The 26,888-nt window shown below is 43.8% G+C and overlaps 1 protein-coding gene across 2 annotated transcripts in view; it reads left to right on the forward strand.

Annotated features, from left to right (window-relative positions):
• The window catches only part of LOC144508484 (nuclear factor of activated T-cells, cytoplasmic 2-like), a 133,181-nt gene that overhangs the window by 35,972 nt on the left and 70,321 nt on the right, over nt 1-26,888 (forward strand). For both annotated transcript variants that reach the window (XM_078236448.1, XM_078236447.1), the window contains exons 5-6: nt 7,305-7,477; nt 9,908-10,048. In XM_078236448.1, the coding sequence (XP_078092574.1) occupies nt 7,305-7,477; nt 9,908-10,048 (314 nt within the window). The remainder of the gene's footprint in view (nt 1-7,304; nt 7,478-9,907; nt 10,049-26,888) is intronic.

Here is a 26,888-nt window from a genome sequence, read left to right on the forward strand (position 1 = left end):
AAACAAAGGAGGCTTCACTATTTGTTTTGCAGCCAGCTATTGCTACTTACCAATGGGAATGTGAATGACAGTTGTTGGGAATTTCCTGTTTAAAATGCCTGGAGTTAATTTTCCCCCTGAATGAATATGGCAGGCACACAGTAAAATTCTAGGTTGGATGGCCACAACTGCTTTTTATAAAACTGGCAAATTGAAGTATCTGAATTATTTCCCCTGGTATTTGCTTTCGTTGGCTGTCAAGAGTCAAGTACTGAAAGAAAGAATGAAAGAACTCATATTTATACAGCACCGTTCACAGCTTCAGAATGCAGCATAGCATTTTACAGCCAGCAATGTACTTTTGAACTGCCATCATAATGTAGGATAAGCAATGCCATATAAATGCAAGCTCTTTCTTTTCTTTGGAGCAAGAGACTTGGAGACGTTTAGATCATACTGGAGGAGGTGTTTGGATTTAGTATAGATCTCAAACCCTGGTCGATTATGAATAGCCAAAAGGATTGCTATCTCTTTATTGATAAAGGTGACCATGTGGCAATGGTGGGGATTTCAGTTTATAGTCTCAGCAGTAATTCAGGCCAACAGTATATAACCCAGCACAACCACAATACAACAACGTGGCACCAGAGTAACCTATCTTCACTCCAGCAAGCTTTCAGGACATGGCAAAGCTAGAGCTGCATTATTCAAGTGCTTTACTTCTTTCATTTAGCTCTAATTGGAAGAGGCCAATAGTATTGTTAAGTATTACAATAGTTGATATGGGGGGTGATTTCCCCTCAAAAAAATAAGTGCCCAACGGGCAGGAATATGGGAGTTTATCCTGCCCGTTTTTTGGGTGAGCTTAGTTGAATGAATTTCCAGCGCTCTATGCATCACCGAGGCCATCAGGGGATTTACATCAGAGCGGGGGTGGAGAGATCAGTTGCTAAGCACCTCCCACCCTAGTGCTGGCCTCCCGATTGCCTGCCCCTAGGCCCAATCCCCCACAAAGGCCGACCTCCTGATGGCCGGACCAGCCTCTGATTGGCACCCGGCCATCCGATAGCCATACCCCCTACCCTGACGGCTGGCCTCCACTACATCACCACCACACCTCCCAACCCCGCCGCCCAGAGGGCTGGGAAAATCACGCCCATGATGTCGAAGCCTATATCAGTTTACATCAGATTGTGAAATGCATCAAAAGAGGATGAAATAGGAGATTGCTTGAATTAAGTCTTGTCATATTCCAACACTATCACCTTATCAGATCATTATTTCATTTATACTGCTTTCTTGGGAGAGGGGGGAGCGAAAAGTCCTCAGTATCTTTCTAGGTTTTAGATTTTCCTGGCTTTGTGAAGACAGTCATCCAGAAAGTATAAATTGGTGACGCCAAACGTGAATCCTGTTGTATGGAAAACTAGGGTAAGAAAATAAATGAGGTCGATAGCACGCCACTGGTTTTTTTTAGTGTGCTACTTTTAGCTTACTTTGAATGAAAAAAATCAGCCTTGACAAAAGAAAGGTTTCTTTAGCAAGAAAGTTATTTTTGGCAGTGTGAGGATATGTCAGTGCAAGAGAAAATACCGGTGTGGTCTTCAGTGTTTGTGTATTATGAATAATTTTTAAGGAGTTGGATTTGTGAAGTGGCAAGAACAATTATTCGTCCACGCAAACCGACTTCTATTATAGCACTTAACTCATGGATAAGGTGTACTGTTGTCTTGATTCATATTATTTTGGATTGCTACACTATAATTAGTACAGCTTCCTACCTACAGCCACAACACCTCCTTTATTTGTTACTATCATCGCAGACATAAATGACATAATCTTGTGAAAGAGTATCTGTTACTTCAGGCTAATGTTCCCGAGTGACTAAGTTTGCATCTGTGCTGGTTACTATTATTAGCTGCATTATACAGTGCACCACGCCCGCCTGTCCTCTCCCAGCTGGCTGGCAAGCCATTAAAAAATCAAGGGGAATTTGCGGATAGTTACTTCCCAACACAGACAAAGGCTGGATGCCAGCACAGACTTCTATACAAGCCCTCCTTTTTTGTGTCGACTCTTTCAGATCTCTAGAACTTCACCCAAAGGGATCAGTGCTAAAACATGTGCCTAGATGGTTAGTGTTGTTCTTCAGTCATGGATGATGTCTCATTTGAGCCAAATTCTATCTTTACCTGACATATGTACACGCAGCAGGGGCCATTGGGTGGTGATCATTCCCTAGCCCAGGGGTTGAGACATAACGGCTGTTTCCCATGGTAAGATCAGCAAGGTCAGCACAGACCATGAATCAAAGCTAGGACCTCCCGATCTGCATGGCTCAGTATTTAGACAAAGTGGTTGGGTGGGTGAAGGTGTCACCTTACGTAGCATTGAATCACACTGATGCAGCGGGGGAGCAATTGTTTGCAGCACATTTACTATTGCAACAAATGGTGTGAAATCCCACTTCATGGTGCAAAGCTCCAGTTGATGGGAGCCCTGATTTAGACACAGAGGTCACCACATCTGGTTAACACTGCTGAGGATTTTCCAGTGCTTGAAAGCACCCCCATATCAAGAACAATGCAAATCAAATGTAGAAAACTCTTTGCATAAACCCTTCAATCCACAACCCTACTGAGTGAGACTATGGCCACTGAATTTAGATGTGCTGTGGTTTTTTTGGGCGGCAACAAGCAGAACCTTGTGAATCTCCCAGGCCTGCGAAACAAGGTGGGGTTGGGAGTGGGGATGTACAAAATTGAGCAGGAGGCAAAATGTCAGCTTCCCGTCAGAGGGATGAAAATTGTTTTTTAAGTTAGTGGCAGATTGAGGGTGGATGGTGTTTCCTGACAGCAAGCAATGGGAGCTTATTTTTAGTAGATTGGTATTTGCATGCTCATGACAACACAACTTTGCCAGATCAAATTGTGCCTTTGGAATTAGTGCACGGCAAACAGGAAACACATGCATTCGATTCACAACTGGTTAAACACTAGCATGCAGTAGGCAAGGTAGCCTTCTACTGGATTTGGGTTGAGTAGGTGCTGCTTCTCTTGAATGGGGAGCTTTATTGAGTAAGAAGTCTCACAACACCAGGTTAAAGTCCAACAGGTTTATTTGGTAGCAAATACCATAAGCTTTCGGAGCAATCTCCGAAAGCTTATGGTATTTGCTACCAAATAAACCTGTTGGACTTTAACCTGGTGTTGTGAGACTTCTTACTGTGCTTACCCCAGTCCAACGCCGGCATCTCCACATCATGAGCTTTATTGAACCAGGAGACAGGAGTTATTGTTGCATTCAGATTGGGTAGCGGCCATGGCTGACTGAAGGAGGGTGGGAGTGAGTGAGAGTGGTAGGTGGCTGTGAATGGGGAGTGGGGCGTGACTGACTGGAGGAGGGAGGGGGTGAATGAGGGAGGGAGTGAGTGAGGGTGAGAGGTGGCTGTGAATGGGGAATGGGACATGGCTGACTGGAGGAGGCAGGGAGTGAATGAGGGAGTGAATGAGGATGGGATGTGGCTGTGAATGGGGAATGGGGCGTGGCTGACTGGAGGAGGGAGGGATGAATGAGGGAGTGAGGGTGGGATGTGGCTGTGAGTGGGGAATGGGGCCTGGCTGACTGAGGGGGGGAGTGAGGTGAATTTGAAAGGGGAGCGGGGCATAGCTGACCAAGAGGGGAGGGAAGGAGGTATCAGGCCCATGAGGGCTCATTGGGGACAGAGGGAGGAAGCTGGATTACACAGGGAAGAACAATGTCTACAGAAGGTAGGTCAAGCATGATTGTGGGGAGATCAATGGTTATACAAGAAAGGTCGATGGTGTCATCCTGAGATTCGAGGGTAACAGAGGGCAGGTTAAGGATGATCGAGGGACTGTTGAGGATTATGGGTGACAGGTGAAAGGTAATGGGGACTCACTGATAGTGATGCTATGAAACTCTAGGGTGAATGACAGTTGTTCAAGGGTGATGAGGGGTGGTAGATTGAGGGTGGATTGGGCAAGGGTGATGGAGTGAGGGTCAAGGGTGATGGAGTGAGGGTCAAGGGTGATGGAGTGAGGGTCAAGGGTGACCTAAGGGAAGGTGAATGGTTCCAGTTACAGGGATGTAGGGGAGATAACAGATTGAAAGTGTTGGTGGGGTGTGGAGGGATGGTGGGGCCACAACAGATCCAGGGATTACAAACAGCCAGACTAATGCTGTTAGGTGACAAGGAGTGGATACCTGTCGATTGCCATTTAACTATAGTGCCCAAATGTACGAAGCATAAGATAGCAGCATGGCCAGGAACCTCCTGCCCATGTTCTCCGGGGTCCTCACCTTCCGTAACTAGTTGGTTGACCACCACGTGACTGCACATAGCCAGTTGCTCTGCGTCTGAGTGGAAATGCGCTACACCTATGATATGAGAAGATTTCACATTAAGTGTGCTGTTCACCCTCTTAAAGAGTGCCTGCAGTGCATGGTCACATTTCTGGTGTTGGTTGTTCTGTTGAGCCATTTTGTTGTGTAACTAGCAGTCACACATGGAGCTTCCACTGCTAGTATGTAGACAGGGTAGGTTGTGACATCAAGCAGTACATAATGTTGATTTGATATCATGATTGCTGCCATATTGGAGCTCCCTCGGTTCATGTAAAATTCCAGCCTATGGAATTTTGCTGATTCACATTCTCCGACCTCGCCTGCAACTGGGATCCTCCAGTCCCGCTGCTGTGAACAGAGATTTGGCTGAACGCCAAATTCTCCGTTCTTGCTGGCAACGGCAGCGGGGTGTGCGAGACCAAAGAATTCCAGCCTCTTATGTCTGGAAAGTTGCATTTTGAAACCTGGTTCACTATCCATTGCAAGAATCTTACCCAAAACGCCTGCCCATCAAATCTGCTTTTAATTCCCACGGACGAGCTTGGTAGTAAATCAGTCCAGCTTTTCTGGTGGCCCGTTCAGTGGACCGTAATAGTCATGCCATTTGTCAGGTTTGCTCTGGTTTGCAATGTTTTTGAATGGCTAAATTTGCTTTCTTAAAAGGCAGACAAAAAAAAGTGAAAAGTATGAAGGAACATTGGGTATTATTACTGTGAAGCATGAAAAATAGAACTATCAGCTCTAATGAATTCAATAAAAAGTCATGATTTTCCACCAAAATTAAATTAATGAAAAATTAAGATTGCTGTGAAAATTGTTAGTCTGCATACTTTGGCATTTAATTTATTTGAATGCCCTCTTGATATTTCAATATGTTTTTAATGAAATCAATCAACCTAAGAAGTAAATAACATTTTTCTTTCCTTGTAACGACGAGTCAATTTATGTAATGATGAACCCCTCTGATTAGATATAAATAGGTGAAATGAGGCTGAAAAGCTTCTGAATGACAATCAGCAGAGGTGGATAAATTGCTGGGATTGATGGAGATGGGGAGATAGGGATATTTACTGATACTGCCCCATATTGGGACTGAGGCATGGAGCAGAACATCTTTAGGTTTGCGCTGAGTTAGCTGAGAGTTTTAAATGTTCATTTATTCAATTCTTATTTTTAAATTTAAAAAAAAGTTCACTTGTGGCTAATTTGAATTAAGAGCAGAATCTTTGGGCTTGCAAAGACTTTTGAAGTAGACGCAAAGACTTTTGAAGTATTCCCTGAAATTGCCCATGCTACAAGCAGTCCAAATCCCCGATTCATGTGTGGATTGCTTTCACCAAGTTCAAGTGCGTGTTAAAAAAAATTTCTTCTCAAGAGAAGAGAAATTTGTAGAGGAACCAAATCTCTTTGCATGAAACAGTTGTACGGCTTGAATACTCTGGTTTGGTGTCAGTCCAGAATATGGCAACTAGAAGTCTTTAACGATGCTATTAAACATTCAAAGCCTTTTAGCGATTCAGAGCAGTTGTTCACATTTTCTTCTGGTTAATTTTGGATCTTTTTTCCACAAAGTTTTCTGTGATCCCGATATGAATCATCCAGTTTATGATAAACCATTGAGGTTGTTATTCATTTTTGCGTCGTGGATGTCATTGTCAAATTTAGCAATTATTGCCCAACCCCAGTTGCCGTACTGTCCTCTTCCTAGAGATGTTCATAGAATCATAGAAACCCTACAGTGCAGAAGGAGGCCATTCGGCCCATCGAGTGCACTGACCACAATCCCACCCAGGCCCTACCCCCACATATTTTACCCGCTAATCCCTCTAACCTACGCATCCCAGGACTCTAAGGGGCAATTTTTTAAACCTGGCCAATCAACCTAACCCACACATCTTTGGACTGTGGGAGGAAACCCACGCAGACACGAGGAGAATGTGCAAACTCCACACAGACAGTGACCCGAGCCGGGAATCGAACCCGGGACCCTGGAGCTGTGAAGTAGCAGTGCTAACCACTGTGCTACCGTACCGTACCAGACCTAGTGAGATTTTCCAGCATCCTCTGCGTTTGCCCTATTAAGTGGCTTGACAGGCCACTTCTGAGGGCACATTTAGACCAGGCTGGGTGAAGATATCAGATTTCCTTGCCTAATGAACATTGGTGAACCAATTGGATTTTTATGACACTAATAGCTTCATGGGATGGGATTTAGTTGGCCAGACAGAGTCGGGGAACCTGCTTCAGTTCCAATAGTATTTACTGCCCTTCAGGCACTTAACTGGACACCATTGGACCAGGACACAAGCTGTGGAAGTCTTGTGCACTGAAAGCTATGAGCTACTGATTGTTGTCAGCACCAATGGGAGCTGTAGCAGCTGCCGGCAATGCCCCCAGTGCAGTCCTAGGATCGCAAAGGGACCCCAGGCCAACGGTAAGCGTGGACAGGATGGGATTGCAAGAGGGGAAACCAAGGGGAAATGGTGGCTTTCAGCAGCCTGTCCCTCTTGATACTATCAGGCACAGAATGCCAAATTTTGTGGGTGGATGTTCGCAAACATCTAGACCACCCTTTTTTAAAAATGATGCAAATGATCCCCAAAGCTTGATCTGTGCTGGAATTAATTTGTGCTTGAAATTCCTTGATCTTTTGCACTGGTACTGCAGATTTTAGCCAAACTTTGCTGAAGAAAACAACATAACTTCACAGAATTTCCAGGCCATTGAAGTCTTCTTGAAAATGACATGCTCGCTGTTAATAATGAATGAGCAGTCGCCAAGTAGTTTATTCTTGGGTATGTGAAATGCAGGCCATTTCATGGTCATCTGGTTTAACCTGTTCACAATCTGCTGTAAATGTGCAGATCATTTAGTGTAGACATAGACAAAAATAACTCTGACAAATGAATTAGTTGTATTTTTTTCATCATGTAACCCAATATGCTTTTTTGGAATAGGATTGACTGTGCTGGAATCTTGAAGCTGAGAAATGCTGACATCGAACTGAGGAAAGGGGAGACGGACATTGGCAGGAAGAATACCAGAGTGAGGCTGGTTTTTCGGGTACACATTCCTCAAGCCAATGGCAGGGCACTCTCACTACAGGCTGCTTCCAGCCCCATTGAATGCTGTAAGTTTTCTTTCACTGTTAAGTCCATTCAGTGCACAGTAGCATATTAGAATACGGTTGTGAACAAACGCACACGCACACACACACACACACCATCACATTTTTAGTACTGTGTACAATGATGCCCATTTAACCTACCAAGTCTGATAGCCAAATTGGATTCATAGCTTAAGCATGGCACCCACAACCAATAACAATTTAAATATCTCTGTTGATTTGAAAACATGCTCTGAAGCCAAGAGTCATGGGGCAGGACACCATCAACGTTGAAAAGACTAAATAAAGCTTTGGGAATTAGGTGACATTGAATTTCAAATCTGAAGGACCGGTTGAGCCAGAAAAAAATGAAGCTGTTTCTACACTAAATTCAATTGATTGTGGCTAGCTGAGGTTATGAAACTGTAATCAAACTGCTAATCATATTACACTGAGTTACATCAAGACCACGGGGCAGAAACAGTTAGCTCAGTTGGCTGGATGGCTGGTTTGTGATGCGGAGTAATGACAACACTGTGGGTTCAATTCCCGTACCAGCTGAGGTTATTCATGAAGGTTCCGCCTTCCCAACCTTGCCCCTCGCCTGAGATCTGGCGATCCTCAGCTTAAAATCAACACCAGTCAGTTCTCCCCCACAAAGGGGAGGGCAGCCTATGGTTATCTGGGACTGTGACGACTTTACCTTTATTGAACAGGCACTGCCTAACTCCAGCTGTAACGTGAGTAGCAAACTGTTCGATTTAATTATGCCTTCTATAGAAAGTGTCTTGTGCTGAAATCACCTCAGAGGGAACTGTCAACTCGCCTCTATTTAAAGTCATTGTTTGTACTTCTCGTACAAAGTGCATCCCTCACTCACTAGGTCAGGTTATTTTTGGTTGTTAAGCAGATGTGTTTCTATGATCTATTTTTAATTTATAAAGTGGAATTCAGAAAGTACATTGGCACTGGCAAGTGAGGCACTGCATTATGCTGAAAATAGCAGAAAAAGATCAGTATTTGTGAATGGAATCCTTCATTAAGTGAAATTATAGACAGGCTTCTGGAAACTTGTTGATTTTATTCTGGCAATGGAGAAAGGGATGAAGGGCCACATGAGTAGCCAAAACAATTGACTATTTGCTCAACTCCAATTTCTTTGTTGAGGTGGAGCTGCTCCATTTGGTCATTTGTATTTGTATTCAGCTCGGCTGAAATGTAAAGGGAAATATAAGGCTGTTTTTGTTTTGCTGTGTCTCACTGGAAAGAAACAAATAATCGTACATAGAATCATAAAATCCCTACAGTACAGAAGGAGGCCATTTGGCCCATCGAGTCTGTACCGACCACAATCCCACTCAGGCCCTATTCCCATAACCCCAGACATTTATCCTGCTAATCTCCCTGACACTAGGGTCAATCTAGCATGAGCAATCAACCTAACCCACACATCTTTGGACTGTGGGAGGAAACCGGAGGATCTGGAGGAAACCCATGCAGACACGGGGAGAATGTGCAAACTCCACACAGACAGTGACCCGAGGAATTGAACCTAGGTCCCTTATGCCATGAGGCAGCAGTGCTAACCACTGTGCCGCCCTTTTGTGTAGTTTCATGAATCCAGTGTGACTGGCATCAGTAATTTGAAAATAGTGAATCTAAAGTTGTGGATGAATTGCTGTTATACAAAGATATATTTCATAAAACTGAGCCAGTTTACAAATTGCATTTTTTAAAAATAACTTAACTGAGAGGTGCAGTATTACGTGCAGTCTAAATCACCTGAAGTGTCTTACTTTCAAGCAAAGAACAAATCTTTATTGACATTAAATGTCTGATCATTCAGTCTGAATTTCATATATTGTAAGTGATTACACTTCAACAGAATTTCATGGGCTGTGAAGCATTTTGACTTGGCCCAGGGAGATGAAAGGTGCTATAGAAATGCATCTTTTGTGCCCACGTCATTTTGTGGAAAGTCTTTCCAACACTTTGAGGGTCACCAAGTTACTAGCACCCTGCTGGTAGGAAAATCCCAGCCTGGAGGCTGAAAACTATGCCCGGAATTCTCCCGCCGTTCACGTCCTGCCACCGCTGTCAGCAAGGACCGAGAATTTGGCGCAAAGCCAAATCTCCATTCACTGCAGCGGGACTGCAGAATCCCACTGGCGTGAACGGCCGGAGAATCCTGTCCCATGTTTCATAATGAAGCTGGTAGACTGGGTATATTTGCCACAACTAACCGAGTTGATTAATCAGGTACAATATTGATGCATGAAGGGTTATTTATTGATATTACACCAGACCTGACTGGTCCAATGAATGTGGGTCTTCAATGCTGAACATGCAAGTAATGGACAATGAACTGAAAGCTGCTGGAACACTCCAGTGCCTTTTTTGAATTATCAGCAATGTCTTTCTTTTTACTGAGTATGTTTTGTTTTATTGCTCCAGCTCAGAGATCTGCACATGAATTGCCAATGGTGGAAAAGCAGAGTACAGACAATTGTGTCGTTACGGGTGGACAACAAATGATCCTCACTGGTCAAAATTTTACCACCGAGTCAAAGGTTCTTTTCACAGAGAAGACTCATGGTGAGTCATGTTGTCATTCAAGTGAAAGCTGGGTGTGAATTGTATTGTTGATGAAACCTGAAAGCAAATGTCCTGCTCAGTTTTTCTTCCTTTTGTGTCCCGTCAGTTGTTCATTGATAGGTGGTATTCCAAGGAGGCAGATGCAACCTTTGTTCCGTGTTGGGACCAATAATGGCACAAACATTTTTTTCAGGTGTGGTGTAGGTTGCATGAAGTAGAGAGTGTTCCCTGCTCCTTGAATTCAACCATTTATCTTCGGATCACACCTGCACTGTGTCCAGTGTTGATGCATTGTATGGTTCTTCCCTGTTGTCTCTCTGAATACAGTGCCCACGTATTTTGATGCTAATTCTAGACAATAAATTGATATATGTTATAAATTACTTTGAAGCTGCTGTCAATTATTTCATTTTAAAATATTTTAATGCGTGTATCGAGATTATTGATCGAGGAATGGAAGACTTCCCAGTCAGGTAACTTGTTAGCATAAGCACTTTTAGATTGGGGTAAGGAAAATATTATTTGATGCAAAGGAAAGCTTTCTTTACAATGTACCAGAAGCATGCCTTATCTTCAAGTCTCTCGATGGGCGGGATTTAATATTTGGGAAAGGGGTCTTGCTTGTTGGTGGGGAACTGGCGAGAGTCCCATCTTCCCTCCAATATGTGTCCTTTCAGTGATAAATGGCCAGCTTTGTGCCTTTCCCAGGATTAAGGGCCTCGGGGCAGAAATCCAGCTCCCACAAGGGGTGGCGCAGAAGCTAGGAGCTCCCCATTGCCCGTCAGTGCCACTGGGAGTGGTGACAGCTGTGGGTAATAGATCCACCAGAAGCCCAAGATCAGCAAGAGAACCCAGGCCAAATGTGACTGATGGCAGGATGGGGGTTGTGGGCGAGGATCATGGGAGGAGGGGTGGAGGCAAAGGCTGTGGGTGGCTCCACCCTTCCCAATACTGGGAGCCTCAGTCAGGCACTGAATGCCTTTGCGCAAGGGACCCTTGTGTTTGCTATTTGGGATTGCCACCTTGTGACTTCCCCCAGCCATTGCTGGTTTAATACCAGAAGCAGTGGGATGAGGCACTTAAGTGGGCATTAATTGCCCACCCGAGGGTCTCAATAGACATCTGGCTGGGAAGGCTGTTCAGAAGCCTTCCTATCCGGACTTAGACCATAGACAGAAAGTGGTGGGTCCCAACACCACACTCTCTTGCCAAATTAAAAATGCTGCCTCTCCCCACCACACTTGATTCCGTTATGGGGTGGGAGGGGATGGTGAAGTGTATAGGGGGATTAAATATATGTCCCACTGGTGGTGCATTTTAATTGCTGCTGAACCTGTACTCCGTGCCAACTGTTCTTTCAAGCTCATAGCAGTGAGGCATAAAACAGGACCTGAAACAAATGCCATTGTACAGAGAAGAAAGGAAGGAGGGCTTACAATTACCGTAGAACGGTTCCACTCACCAGTTGCTACTCCTGAGGTCTATATTAGGTGATATTAAGTTACCAAAGATGTAGAATATTAGAAAACATCACCGCAAAGTAGTTTTTTTGGCTCTCCATGAGATGAGATGGTGTCTGTTTAATGGTATGACTTATCTACACACTATGCACAGCAATGTAGTATAATTGACCATCTAGGAAAGATATGGGACCGGATTTTTCCAGAGGTGATTGGGACAGAGCCCAATGTGGCCAGGAATTCAAAATCACGGTCTGGAGATTGTTGCAGGATTCCAACGCCTCCAGGACAGTTTGGAATTTTAAAAGGGCAGGCAGGAGGAGGGAGTGGGAAATGTGGTCTCCACCAATTAATGGCGCCTTCAGATGCTTAGAGAGTTTGCCAGTGTGAGATTGTAATTTTTATGTTTTTCCAGCAAACCTGGGCAAGTTCATTGCTAGTCCCAGGTAAATTGTTTTGCGTTTTTAAAAAAAATCTGCCCTATGGGCCAACTGGTGCCAGCACGAGTGCTGCTTCTACCGTTCGAGTCCATTGCTGCTTTCTGCCACATTCCACCTCAAGGAGTTGCCTGTTCTAAATGACAAGGCAGTAGCAGTCCCTAACATGGCTACTGTCTGCCCTTGCTACTGGGGTCAGACAGGCAGCTCCTGCCTCATAGGGCTGTAAAGCTCCTCTGACGGGGCATCGAGCTTGCCTTCTGGCTAATTAGGTCATTTGCATTTACAAATAGCGTCATGAGAGTGACCCAACCTTGGCATGGAGTCAGGGCCTGATATTCATCCAGGCATTAGGTTCCCAACCCCACACTGAAAACCTGGCCCATCATTGCACATTTGAAAAATCAGAAGCCATCTGTGGCCTTACATTGTCCAAGAGCAGCTTAGTTTGAAATGAAAGTGAAACATTTAATTCATTCTCATGAGATTAGAGATTATTCCGAACATATTTGATGGGTTGGGAGCCTTCCAAAAGTGTCTAGTGAGGTACAACACCCAGAGCACACGAGACGTTTTAGTCTGACCAACAAAAGAGTCCTCCATTGGCTTACCCAGACACAGCGATGATTGGTTACATTGGAAACCACAACAGCGAAGCTTCCCAGATTCATGTAAATGTTATTTTCTGGTAGGTTTACCCTCCCAGCACACATAGAATCATAGAATCCCCACAGTGCAGAAGGAGGCCATTTGGCCCATCATGCGCACGCCAATAACGATCTCACCCAGGCCCTCTCCCCATAACCCCAAGTATTTACCCTGCTAATCCCCCTGACACTAATAGGCAATTTAACTTGCCCAGTCAACCTCACCTGCACGTTTTTGAACTGTGGGAGGAAACCGGAGCACCTGGAGGAAACCCACGTAAAAACTCCACACAGACAGTGACCTGAAGCCAGAATTGAACCCGGGTCCCTATGAGGCAGCAGTGCTAACCACTGTGCCACCGTGCCACCCACATGAGAGAATGGGGTGAAGTCATCAAATTTGGGGGACGCGAGAACGAAACGTAGAGGCCTGAAACGGTTTCTCAACTTTGCAATGGACCTCATCTAATGCAGTGACAGTGAAGCACTCGGTCACAATCAATTGTAGGTCTAAAATTTCATTCTTACTCATTATCTCCCCGATCTCCTGAGACTTTCTCTGCTTCTGATGGTTTTGCCACGTTTTCAGCCTAGCTTGTTGGGTTTAATCACTTCCTATTGTTAATGGATAACGTTGGTCAGCCTCAGAATGGAACTTCACCATGCCTCTTATCATCTTTGCCAGAAAGGGAAACTTGTTTACTTTGCCGGTTTCACCCTGGATAGGCAGTTTGATCACTTTTCTTTCAGTTTGGATATAATTATTATTTACTGCAGATAGTTCAATCAGCGAGGCATGTTTGCATTTTGCAAAGCAGCATCAACCCTAATTCTGAATTAATAGCAGTTGCTGAAATGTTGGGACTGTTTGTACCTGGAATATAGAAAGATGCCTGCTGGGCTGGGCAGGTCCCAACTCATTACCAGTGTGGTTGTATCTCAAAACAGAGCAGCATTGTTTTTGCAAATAAACAACTCCTACATTCTGAAGTTTTTTAATGGTATTTATTTTTGACCTTTATTATAGCCCATAATTTTACTATGCAAACTGTAGTTTGCAGGTCACTTGGCTTCTCTGCAGCCTGAACAACTTTTGGCAAATAATGTTACACAACTTTGGGCGGATTCTTCCTTTAATTTATTTAATTCTGTTGGAATTCACTTCATTTCAACTGATTATCTGCCCGATTGTTTAATTTACCATTTTGCAGTAGTATGTTCTTGATTTACTGAGTAGGTTTCACACTGCGACTCCAGCATTGCTTTTTACAACCAATCTTATCTTGAAGTTAGTGTTTTTTGGTGTTTGTGCGAGAGGTATTGTTGACTGCATTGCCAGTGTAAGTCATTGAGCTGAGGACACTGTGTTTAACCTAACTACGTTGCAGTATTAACCTGTGAACATCACAGAGTTAAGTGAATGACCAAAGACAAATAATTCAATGAAAGGCAGAGTTCGACGGAATTTTGGACAATTTCCCTACTAACAGAAACAATCTGGAACTTTATAGCCTTTTAGCTCTTTAATTAATATGGGCAACTACCTCTGGCAAGCTTTCACTGGCTGTTGTCTTTGTATGGTGCTGTGATATCAACGGGGCACGGTTTATAGTTTACCTTTGAAGACTGTTCTGCTTTCTTGCATTTTTATGGAGTATTTTTTTAATAAATAAAACAAAGTGATGTTGAGGTCTGCTCTTCTTTATAAATGGAAAGGAGCAAACCAGCCAAAAACTGACACAAATTTTGGAATTTCCTATTCAGCAGTGAGTAATGGATTCTCAATGTAATGAGTTTTATGATGCATGGATTCTGAATAATAATCTTGATGTAGCTCCTTTAATGTAACTTGAAGAAACACAAAAGGTTTGACTGCTTTCAGAACCAGGCTCCTTTACATAACTAAAGCCAACATTTATTTTCGAATCATATGGCGGAATTCTACCGCCCCGCCTGCCACGGAATCGGAGTGGGCGAGGGGCGGACAATGGAAATGTCTGTTGACCTCGGGCGGACATTTCCGGTCTTGCTCGAGCGAGGCCGTAAATTCCCGCCCATAGAATACCTACGGTACAGAAGGAGGCCACTTGGCCCATCAAGCCTGCACCGATAGCAATCCTACCCAGGCCCTATTCTCGTAACCCCACACATTCACATCTACAATCCAATGCAAATTGCATTCAAATTCTCCTGATTTTCCAAAAGGTTTGTTTTTGCTCAGATCTCTGAAAGAAAGAAGGCTCACTGTTTGTCTCAAAGCACTTTACTGTCAATGAAGTACTTTTAAAGTTTAGCACTTGTTGTAACATAGGAAACATGGCAGCCAATTTGTGCACAGCAAGCTCCCACAAACAGCAATGCGATAATATGTTTCTTTGTGATGTTAAGGGATAAACCTACAGCCAAGACACCAGGGATAAGTCTCTTGCTGTTCTTCAAAATAGTGCTATCAGAGATCAATGGGGCCTCAGTTTAGTATCTCATCCGAAAGGCAGCACCTTGGACAGTACAGCATTCCCACACTGCTGCATTGAAGCATCAGTCAAAAATCAAGGCTCGCTCAGGTTTTTGCTCAAATTTTTTTACACATTCATAGAATCATAGAATTCCACAGAGCAGAAGGAGGCCATTCGGCCCATCGAGTCTGCACTGACCACAATCCTACCCAGGCCCTATTCCCGTAACCCCATGCATTTACCCTTGCTAGTCCCCCTGACACTAAGGAGCAATTTAGCATTGCCAAGCCACCTAACCTGAATATCCTTGGACTTGCCAAATGTAATATTGTCCATGAGCAAGCACAATTGGTCACCCAGAAACACTTTCCTTTTTAAAAAAAATTTCCTTGATGTACGAGGGTAACCTGGTGCAATTTATTTAATACAATTGAAAATGGGTTTATCATAAAAAATAAGCATTCTTAATTTATGTCCAATTCACTTTCTGTAAATAACCTGATTCTAAATAATTGAAATGACTTAAAAAAATATACAAAACCATATTTTATGCTTCACGGTGAACCGTAGAGCAAATTAAACATTAATTTTAGTTTCTAAAAACTTTTCCGAGATGCCCCTTCATTTCCTACTACCTAAGAAGAAGCTTAATCTTAAGATCCACCTCAAAGGGCCACAAATGGATGTCATCAGTGGAAAATCAATATGATTATTTTAGTTCAGTGATCATAGAATCCTACAGTGCAGAAGGAGGCATTTCAGCCCATCAAGTCTGCAGTGACAACAATCCCACGTAAGCACTATCCCCATAACTCCATTCATTTACCCTAGCTAATCCCCTTGACACCAAGGGGCAATTTAGCATGGCCAATCCACCTAACCCACACATCTTTGGAGTGTGGGAGGAAACCGGAGCACCCGGAGGAAACCCACGCAGACACGGGGAGAATGTGCAAACTCCACACAGAGTGCTTGCCACCGTGCCACCCTGTTATGGTCAGTTTTCTCAGCATGATTTTTTGCGTTAGCGCAGGAGATAATGGAAACCTGATTTACACTGGACGTAATTTGCACACTCAGTTTCTCGTTTGTTTGCGCAGGGTTGGCTGATTTCATTTGATTTGTATTGGATAAGTCATTGTGGAATCTCTAGGTGATCTAATTGTAAAAGCAAAATGAAAAGGCTATATTCAGAGGCATGCCTGATGGTCTACTGTGTAAGACTGTGCCTGGGGAGCTCATAAATCGTGAAGTCCCGCCAGCATTCCCTGATTGGTTGATTAAGCCACAATAACAGTGAGGTGCCACAATTGACATTCTGGCCTCCCTGGGTTAGGGGAAGGAATACAAAGACCTGCAAATTGCTGGAATACGGCAAGTGTTGTGAATTGAATTTCTTTCCCTCTTACTGTTCAGATTGTATTATTTTTGTGCCGCAACTCGCTGGATATGGGAGCTGATATCGATGTAATGAGGTCAGCAAGGCATTTGGGGCCTCATGATCACTGGACCTAAAGGTCGATCTCCTTAACTAGTATTAAAGATATGCAAGGGGAAGAAATACAGTGGATTTGAGTCAAGTTAGGTACAGCAAAAGAGAGTGGGGCGGCATGGTGGCACAGTGGTTAGCACGGCTGCCTCACAGAGCCAGGGATCCCGGGTTCGATTCTCGGCTTGGGTCACTGTCTGTGTGGTGTCTGCACCTTCTCCCACGTTGGCGTGGATTTCCTCCGAGTGCTCCGGATTCCTCCCACAGTCTGAAAAACATGCTGGTTAGGTGCATTGGCCATGCTAAATTCTCCATCAGTGCACCCGAACAGGCGCCAGAGTGTGGCGACGAGGGGATTTTCACAATAACTTCATTGCAGTGTTAATGTAAACCTACTTGTGACACAAAAGGAAGTGCATTAAGATAGAGAGAAAACAAGACAGAAAGGAAAAGTTAAAGGAAATTAATATTTAAAATTTTAAACCTCTAGTGACAATTGACCACCTGTGGGAGTGAGACTCTGCAGTTTCATCATTCCCTTTCTGGGCCTCCATGGTTGAGTAGTGTGTCAATCATCTTATTAACAGGGTCCATGAGGCATGAATTACCAGCTCTAAATGGCTGCAATGAGATTACTGTGTATTAATGATGTCGGTGCAATTTCATGATGCAAGATAGGAAGGCTCACAGTGAGATGGTAACTGTTGGGGCCTTTGCTGAGGTCAATAGGGTAACAGCACAAATTGTTCAGCAATTTGTGGTAAATCAGAACTCAGGGCATACCTTTTCTTTGTCTCAAACTGCTGTTTATTTTTACGCACGATTAATAACTGGGGACTCTATTATTTTCCAGTCATTTCTGGGCCATCAGCTTTGGGCTCTGTTCCTTTTGATCTGGTGATTTCTACTGGTGTATGTGTGTACTTACTGCAATGTGTGTGTGTGGTTCTCCTCTGCTCCAAAAGCTTTGGCCCTCATATTTTTTAAAATCTGTTTCCACACTACTGAGTGTGTCTCCATTTTGAGGTGCCCTGAACCTGCATTAGTTGTGCCCACTTCACTGAATGAAGTTGGCGAGGCTCGATATCTGCAGCCCTCTGATTGGGCTGACAATATTGCATCCCCTGTCCCTCCAACCCTTTAATAAGATGGCAATTGCGGAGGCGGACAATTAGTAGGCTGCTTCCTGGAAAATTGCTATCAGCTGTGATGTAGGCGGGTGCCAACTAGAGACCCCGGTTTGGTTCTGACGTCAGGCTTCAAGCCCATGGGAAAATCCAGCCACTAAACTGAGAAAAGATCTGTGCCCCTTTTGAAGTTTTCAATTTCCAGTGTAGCAAAGTGTACCTGGAGCAAACTTTTTTAATTTCAGCTCTGCAGAGTGTGGATTGCAAATTTAAAAATAAACCTGAGCCGAAGCCGTGTATGATCCACAGCACTTTTAATTGCAAATGATAGTAAATTATGCTTTTTGTAATGAATAGGGAGAAAAGCTTCAGTCAGATGAGATTCACATTGATTCTATCAGAGATAGAGCTTGCCAGCTTCAAATTGACCACCCTGATTTTTTACTACAAGGAAAACACTTTGTTTTTAAAAGGTGTGACTTAATTTTAGAATTTGAACTCTTGCTATTTGGGGATTTTGTTGGTGGGAAAGGGTTGACCCAGTTGACGACATTTCTTTTGGAAGTGCGATTATTTTCTCCAGAGTATAGAAATTTGTGTCCAAGCTGCTTGCTGCATGTTAACTCTTGTTATAATCTGGTCTATCCACCTCACACATGTATGATATTAAGTTATTGTTCACCCCGCTGCATTTTCAAACATTTGGACGAACCCCCACAGAGATATTTCTGGACCTGTGGGAGGGACTTTAAAAAGATAATAGGATTCTAGGTTTTATCACAAGATGCATGGAATATAAAAGCCAAGAGATAAGAATGACCTTTATAAAGCCTTAATCAGACTTCCAAGAGTATTGTGTGCAGTGTGGCTCCACATATAAGGCCAACAAAGTCTTTGAGAGAACGAAACAAAGATTCCCTAGGATTCTGCCTGCTATGAGGAATGTAAATAAAGACTAGAAAAATTGGATTATTAGAATTCAGCGTAAAATTATTTGTTAAAACAACACAGATGATGATGGTGGAGTGCAGCTGACTGCCCTGAAGTACTCCTGCAATGATGAAATTTCTCCTCATCTCAATCCTAAATGGCTGACACTTTATCCTGGCACCAAGACTTCTAGCACTGGACTCTGCTTTGCATCACTGGCCACATCCACTGTACCTTTACTGCCTTACCTGCCTCCATCACCTCTGGACTGGACTTGCTTCAGTGTCCTCAGATCTTGCTTCTGTCAACAGATCTTCTGGAGGTTTGTGTTCACATCACTAAAAATACTGGAAATGGGAGAGAAGGATACAGCTTGGAATGGTTACCTTAGAGCCATCTGTAGCACTCTTTAAAAAGGGCTGCAAATCCTGAACATGTCAGCACCCATACCCTCCCTACCAGTAACCTCACTGACCACCAGCACCAAGGGAATGACAGAGACTCACCATTGAATGGAAAAGGGATAGAATAAAAGACAGAGAGACAAGGTGAAGGAGGTGAGAAACGAAAGTGTAACAGAGGGAATCAGAAGTGAGGAAAAGTGAGATATAAAGGCAGAATGAAGGAAGTGCTCATGGTGTGGTTCAGTCCACCAAGAAGTACAAAGTACAGTGGGAGTTGAAGATGGATTTGAATCATAATTCTGACTGATACAAATGCAGTTTAGCTATACGATCTCAGCCCCGAGATGTGACAACAGATCTAGTTGACTGTTCCAAAATAGTTGGCATGGAGTGGGTGAGGGCATGATGCATCATTGGCGTTGCAATAAACTGGACCACACCAGAGCAGGATGCTAGAGATTAAATGGTCATTCTGTTGGCATCATCAGTTGTACACAGGATCAAGGGAACTTAAAAACTGGGGAAGCAGAAAAGCCAGTCGCATTGATACACCAAGTGCTGGAGCAGACAAAGAGATGGCAAGTTGTACACCACCTGCATAGGGGCAGTATGTCCAACAGGTGGTGGATGTATTCAAAGATTTTGGGTGAGATTCTCCAGCCTCCCAGTTGCATGTTTCCCGCTGGCGGGAGGTGGCACGTTGTTTGCTGGTGACGGGAATCTCTTGTCCCGCGCGGCCAATGGGAATTCCCATTGACGTCACCCCATGCTGGTGTTTAACCTGCGGGCGGGGACGCGCTGCCAGTGGGACCGGAGAATCCCACCGGCGTGAACAGCCAGAGAATTCCAGTCTTTGTGTGGGAAAATGGAAAATACTGGGTGGCACAGTGGTTAGCACTGCTGCCAGTCCAACGCCGGCATCTCCACATCATGCCTCACAGCTCCAGGGACCTGGGTTTGATTCCCAGTTTGGGTCACTGTCTATGTGGAGTTTGACATTCTCCCAGTGTCTGCGTGGGTTTCCTCCGGGTGCTCTGGTTTCCTCCCACTGTCCAAAGATGTGCAGGTTAGGTTTATTGGCCATGTTAAATTGATCCTTGAGTGTCCTGGGATGTGTATGCTAGAGGGATGAGCAGAGTAAATATGTGGGGTTTCAGGGATAGGGCCAGGGTGGGATTGTCGTTGGATGGGCCGAATGGCCTCTTTCTGCACTGTAGGGTTTCTATGATAACTTCCATATGGGCAGGATAGAATGGGTCAAGATATTAAAATATTACAGGATATCAGTGCCAGTCAATCCTTAATGCTGTGGGAGAGAGATGTTTGTTGGCCAGAAGGGATGTGGCAGGAGAAGGTGTTAATTCACAGCATTCACGAGAAATACTTTTAATAAAAGTAAACTTCAAGAGTAGTTTGAAGATGGGAAAAGTCGTGACAGACACGATCGAAACGCTACCTACTTCAGGCATTCAGTTCATTCCAGGGAATCACAGTTGGTCGTGATGCTGACTGTAGTCGAGCAGTTGGTACAAAATCCAGCCACAGAGAAATTGTTGTGAGCCCAGAGTGAGGACAATGAGATTGGGTTATCCGATACCGCCTTTAGCAGGCTAACTGAAGATGAGACAGACACAGAGTGCAAGACTGGTTCAATTCAAAGAGGTTAATTGAATTACAGCAGGGTGACTCACAATTAAAACCACTTTATCCAGCACTCAAAGCTCAAAGCAGTCCCGCGTGTGACAAAGTGCATGAGAACAAGCATGAGGTTTTGTTAGTCACAAAGCAGGGGGAAGACAAGGCAGTAAGTTAGTACAGTGACTTAAATATGATTGTTATACATGATCAGTGAGATTGAAACAGTGAATTTAGTTGTGGAAGAATAGATTGTTACAACTTGGACAGGCGGATTCTGAGTCACTTGGTGAAAGGCTGGTTCTCACTGTAAGGGACAGTCTATTATTTAATACCCATTGGCCAGGGGAATTAAAAGTTTTCAGGATATCAATGGCATTATTATTTTTGGGGAGACAATGCAGTGGGTCATTTTGCAAGTATGTGCAAGAACCAACTGCTGCATTATTGTAAGTGGGCTTCTCGTGATTACTGAAATTAATGGACAAATATCAGTTGGCACACCCACAATTTTTTGATTGTGAGAGGGGTTCCTCACTAATAGCACATAAGTGGAAAATTAACCTTTAGTGTTTCCCAAAGTAAGGAGTGAACAAGCAGTCATGTTTAGTGGGAAGTCAGTGTTAGAATAGTCAGACTTGAGCATTGGGTGGGTCAGACGTTATGGTTTGTATTACCTCTTCTTGCTTTGGGTTTTAGGTTCTTTTAAACTGTCGTTGTGCAAAAAGGCAACAGGTACACCTTTTAAATGTTGATAAAATGAAAGCCTTTCAGTACTGAAAAGTTAATTGTCGTATGTGCATGTTGATGAAGTGAATTGTGTTCTGGTTTGTGAATGCACTTTGTAAACGGGTGGCACAGTGGTTAGCACTGCAGCCTCACAGCGCCAGGAACCCAGGTTCAACTCCGGCCTTGGGAGACTGTCTGTGTGGAGTTTACACATTCTCCCCATGTCTGCGTGGGTTTCCTCCGGGTGCTCCGATTTCCTCCCACACTCCAAAGATGTGCGGGTTCGGTTGATTGACCATGCTAAATTCATAGAATCATAGAAACCCTACAGTGCAGAAAGAGGCCATCCGGCGAATCGAGTCTGCACCGACCACAATCCCACCCAGGCCCGACCCCCATATCCCTACACATTTACCCGCTAATCCCTCTAACCTACGCATCTCAGGACACTAAGGGGCAATTTTAGCATGGCCACTTAATGTCATGGGGATTAGCAGGGTAAATACGTGGAGTTACAGGGCTGGGACCTGGGTGGAATTGTTGTCAGTGCAGGCTCGATAGGCTGAAATGGCCTCCTTCTGCACTGTAGGGATCCTATGATTCTGTGGAATTCTATGATCTTGGTAGTAAGCAGATGGCACGGTAGCACAGTGGTTAGCACTGCTGCTTTACAGCACCAGGGACCCAGGTTCGAATACCAGCTTGGGTTGCTGTCTGTGTGGAGTTTGCATGTTCTCCCCGTGTCTGTGTGGGTTTTCTCCGGGTGCTCTGATTTCCTCCCACAGTCTGAAAGACATGCTGGTTAGGTGCATTGACCCGAACACGCGCCGGAGTGTGGCGACTCGGGGAATTTCACAGTAACTTCATTGCAGTATTAATGTAAGCCTTACTTGTGACTAATAAATAAACTTCACTTCACTGAAATCTGATGACCTCAGAAACTGCATGGGATCGACCCATCTTTTTCAGAGTTCCATGGTATAAAGACCTACGGCCGAAACTATGGGCGCGATCTTACTGGCCGTTCACGCCACGCTCCTGTTGCAGTGAGATCGGAGAATTTGGCACCCAGCCAAATCCCCATTCACTGCAGCGGGATGGGAAAATCTTGCTGGCGTGAACAGATGTAAGATTCCGATCTATATGTCTGTGGGCTGAATACGTCATGTGGAGATGCCGGCGTTGGACTGGGGTAAACACAGTAAGAAGTTTAACAACACCAGGTTAAAGTCCAACAGGTTTATTTGGTAGCAAATGCCACTAGCTTTCGGAACAGGCTGTCCCTTCATCAGGTGGAGTGGAGAAATGCTCACAAACAGGGCACACAGAGACACAAACTCAATTTACAGAATAATGATTGGAATGCAGTCTTTACAGATAATTCGCACACATGAGGACGGCCTCAACCGGGATCTTGGGTTCACGTCACACTATCTGTAACCCCCACAGCTGGATACGCTGACATGGATGTTGTATTGAGACATAATGGAACACACCAGCATATACACTGCATCACTCAGAGCTGCTGCGCTCTACTGACTTCCAACAGAAATATAGCAAGCTAAGGTGAATCATAGCAAGCCAAGAAATGGTGCGATGCAGTAGACTAACATTTCAGTATAGATCCCTGATGAGTCAATTCTGGTCAGCCAATTATTAATTTGAATGGAATCTATTGCACTGAAATACATTTCAGAAATGGAGACACATCTTTCTAGAAAGATGGGGAGTGGAAATATACCTAACAGGGTGCCTCATCTTTCAATCCAGGGAATTGAAAGCCATCACGTAACTGCTCAGTGACTCAATCTGAAGGGAATCCCTGGATTAGTGTTGGTTTTCAATTTAATAGAGCATTTGTTGTGGTTGGAGAATAGCCAATCTTTTCCAAAAATGACAGGCAGCATAGTTTAACTCACAACAATAGATAGTCTTACGAATAATCTTTTACCCTATTGGGCCAATGACTTCTGCAGAGCTAAACATTTGTTGAAACAGCAAGGTTAACAGAACCCATTCCTGGATCTCCTGCAAGACAGGTTCATTGGGCTAAATGATCAAAACCATTCCTTCGACATGCGATATGTTTTCATCCAAAATGCCTTAACAAAGATTTGATTTGATCACTAATTGATGATAGTGGATTATTGACCTTTGGTCCGTACTTAACGAGAATTGTAGTTTTCCAAAGCCCCAATTATTTCTAATAAATTCCTCATTCGTCTTTGGATATTTTTTTTCCCACATTCATCAGTTTCAGGGACATCAGTGCTGTGGAACTGTTGTAATTTACACCATCCATACAGCATCAAACAGTCTCGGGTTTGTTATATGTTACATACGTTAGATAAAGTGTAAAGGTTCCCATGCTCCACGACAGTGTTTTATAAACCAACCTCAGAGCACACTTAATGCACCAGGACAAATTTGTATACGCCCGACACCTTGCTGTACTTCTATGTTAAACTGCCAATTTTCTGCCAGTTAGAGCTATGAATCCTCACCTGCAAGAACATGATTTAAATGGATTAAATTATTTCAATCGGGATCTTTGCAGGAGGCGTTTATTTCATCGACTTGGGCTGGATTCAAATCTAGGTCACAGAGGTGAAAGGACAGTAAGCTCATACATTACACCATCCAGCTTATCTGATTATCTTTTATGTACTTGTAATAGCTTCCACTTTATATGTAGTATCTTGTTTCATTACTTTAACTTGAACATTCATCCACTCTGTCTTTATAATCCCATCTAATGAGACAATTGTACTGAGGCAATTTTGAATTAATGAGGCGTTTTCCAATGGAGTGAATCAAGATTAATTTTCCACTCGCATGAAGCAAGCCTCATATCGCATTGTTATTAAGCACGTGGTTCATCTGTGCAGAAGTTATTAACTGCAATGTTTTTTTTAACAGAGTGAGGCTACCTGCAGACGGTGGTCATGCTTTGATTTTGCCTTGGTTGCAGTATAACTATAGTTGGCGGGCAACTAAATCGTGGAACTTTTCAAGTAGTTTCCTGAACACTAAACTTTAGTTTTTAATTCTAAATGACCAGAGGAGAATGGTTGAAGGCCAGTGTACAGTACTCTGTAGCTTTGTATAAGTATACATGAAGAGAATATTGCCAATCCTAAGTAGAAACCAGAATAAGTGGGCGGTGCTAACAAACAGTGGCTCAGATTTTTGCCAGGATGGGAAGGCTCTCAGTCACGGTAAAAATCTCGGGAATGGCTGAAATTTCTAAGTCCCCAAACCAGCATTTCCCACCTTCGCAGATACGGAAATGAAGTTGGGCCAGGGATCGCGCATACGTGATTTGCAAAGGCAGCTGGTCACTTGAATCACCAGTTCCCTCCACTGAAGTGGAATTGGTAGTCCAGGAGTGTAAAACCTAGAATATGCATTTAGAACTGGTAAGAGGAGATCTGAACTTGCTGAATTTGTTTGGATAGCCAGGATACCCATTTGGAGAGGTACGGTTTCTTTTTGGATAGGGTCATGGGACCTCTTTGGGAGAGGCGAGGCACCCTTTGGAATTGTTAAAAGTGAACAGGATGATGTACTTCTTATGCACAAGTGCCTTGGAACTCTCTTTCTGTCAAAGAACTGTTAAAGAAATGTCCAGCTGTCAAAACTGTCAAGGAAATGTCAAAGCTGTCAAGGAACTGTCCAAGGATACAAGGTGAATTAGCATGGAAGAGGTATGGGCAAAGGCTGCTGGGTGAAGTTCATGGGTTGGCATGAGTTGGCACTATGTTAGCATAGGTCGTATGCAGGACATGGGGGTGGCTGGAGAGCCATGGGTTGCCAAAGTCACTATGGGGGCCATGGAGGTTGGTGGGGGCATTGCTTGGCATAGGTGGTGAAAAGGGGTTGTATATGGTGAGTGGAAAGCTGTGATTTGATTTTCTTACTAAACTAGTTACAGTGCCAGAGCACAGAGGAAGGCCTTGTGCCGAGATTGCCTCCGCAGCCAGCATTCATTCATGACTCACCCTATTTCAGGCCACTCCCATCCTTCCCTGACGACCGATAATCCAAACTGTGGGTGGAGATTTTTAAATGTTTAGTTCGCCAAGCTGGGAAATCTCCTGACTTTGCACACCCGAACCAGGGATAAAAATCTGGGTATGTGTACTCATGCGGAAAATGGCACTGATGTCAAATCAGTATCTAGATTATGAAATATATGATTCAGATCTTCACAAGAAGATTGTGTACACCACTTCAAAGGTGACTGAAAGAAACGGATATTCATCTGTAAAGGGCAACAGAAAAGCTGGAAATTCCAAGAACTATTTCTTAGATCAGTAGTTCCCAACCAGTGTGCTGTGTGTAGTGAAGACCCCCCCCCCCCCCCCCCCCCCCCCCCCTCAAAAGTATGCCATGAAAAAGATTCAAAATTCATGTAATTAAACTAAAACTAATCTTGGTCTTCAGCTCTGTAGTTGGTGTCTCCAGGACCCGATGAATCTTGGACCTCCCATGCATTCGCTGGCTGGAAAGGGTCGCACATGCATGGTTTAGATTGTTGCTGTTGATCAGGCCCATCGTGCATGACCAATGGGACTTGGAGTTGAAGACAAAGACCTCAGGCTCATGCATAAAAAAACAAAAACTCAAAGAGGGCACAAAAACCCTGGGAGAAGCGAAAGAGACAGAGGTTAAATTAAACCGGCAAGAGGACAGGGAGAAGTTAAAAATGAAGTTCCCAGTAAGGGAAGAAGACAGAGAAAATAGCACGTGTACCTCAACATTTTTGTTATAGCATAGAGGTGTGCCATTGCATATAAAAGGTTCGGAATCACTGTCTTAGATACTTAGGCCTTTTCACTCCTTTTACCATTTCCCTTTTCGTGCACGGTAATATAACCTTGGAACAACTACGTTGGATAAAGCAGAGAACACTCGTGTTTGACAATGGTGTGCAAATGAGTAAACAGAGCTTGATCAAAAAATCAAGTCCGATGTTCCAGTGCTACACTGTCAGAGGTATTGTCTTCCAGATGAGATGTTAAAACATCTTGGGTTGATGTCAAAGCTGCCATAGGCACTGTTTTAATGAAGAATGAGTTTTCCTCAGTGACCTGGACAAGACTGATCCCTTATCCAATGTCACAAAACACAAATTATCCTGCCATTATCACATTATATAGTTTGTGGAAGTTTACTGTGTATGGATTGGCTGTTTCCTACATTACAACAGTGACTTTATTTCATAAGACCATAAGACAAAGGAGCAGAATTAGGCTCCTTGGCCAATCGAGTCTGCTCCGCTGTTCAATCATGGCTGATATTTTTCTCATCCCCATAACCCCTGATCCCCTTATTAATCAAGAACCTATTTATCTCTGTCTTAAAGACACTCAATGACTTGGCCTGCACAGCCTTCTCTGGCAGAGTTCCACAAATTCATCACTCTCTGGCTGAAAAAATTCCTCCTCATCTCTGTCTTAAAGGATCGTCCCTTTAACCTGAGGTTGTGTCCTCTGGTTCTAGTTTTTCCTACTAGTGGAACCA

This window comes from Mustelus asterias, chromosome 20 (genome assembly GCF_964213995.1).
Source record: "Mustelus asterias chromosome 20, sMusAst1.hap1.1, whole genome shotgun sequence".
In the NCBI taxonomy this organism is placed as follows: Eukaryota; Metazoa; Chordata; class Chondrichthyes; order Carcharhiniformes; family Triakidae; genus Mustelus; species Mustelus asterias.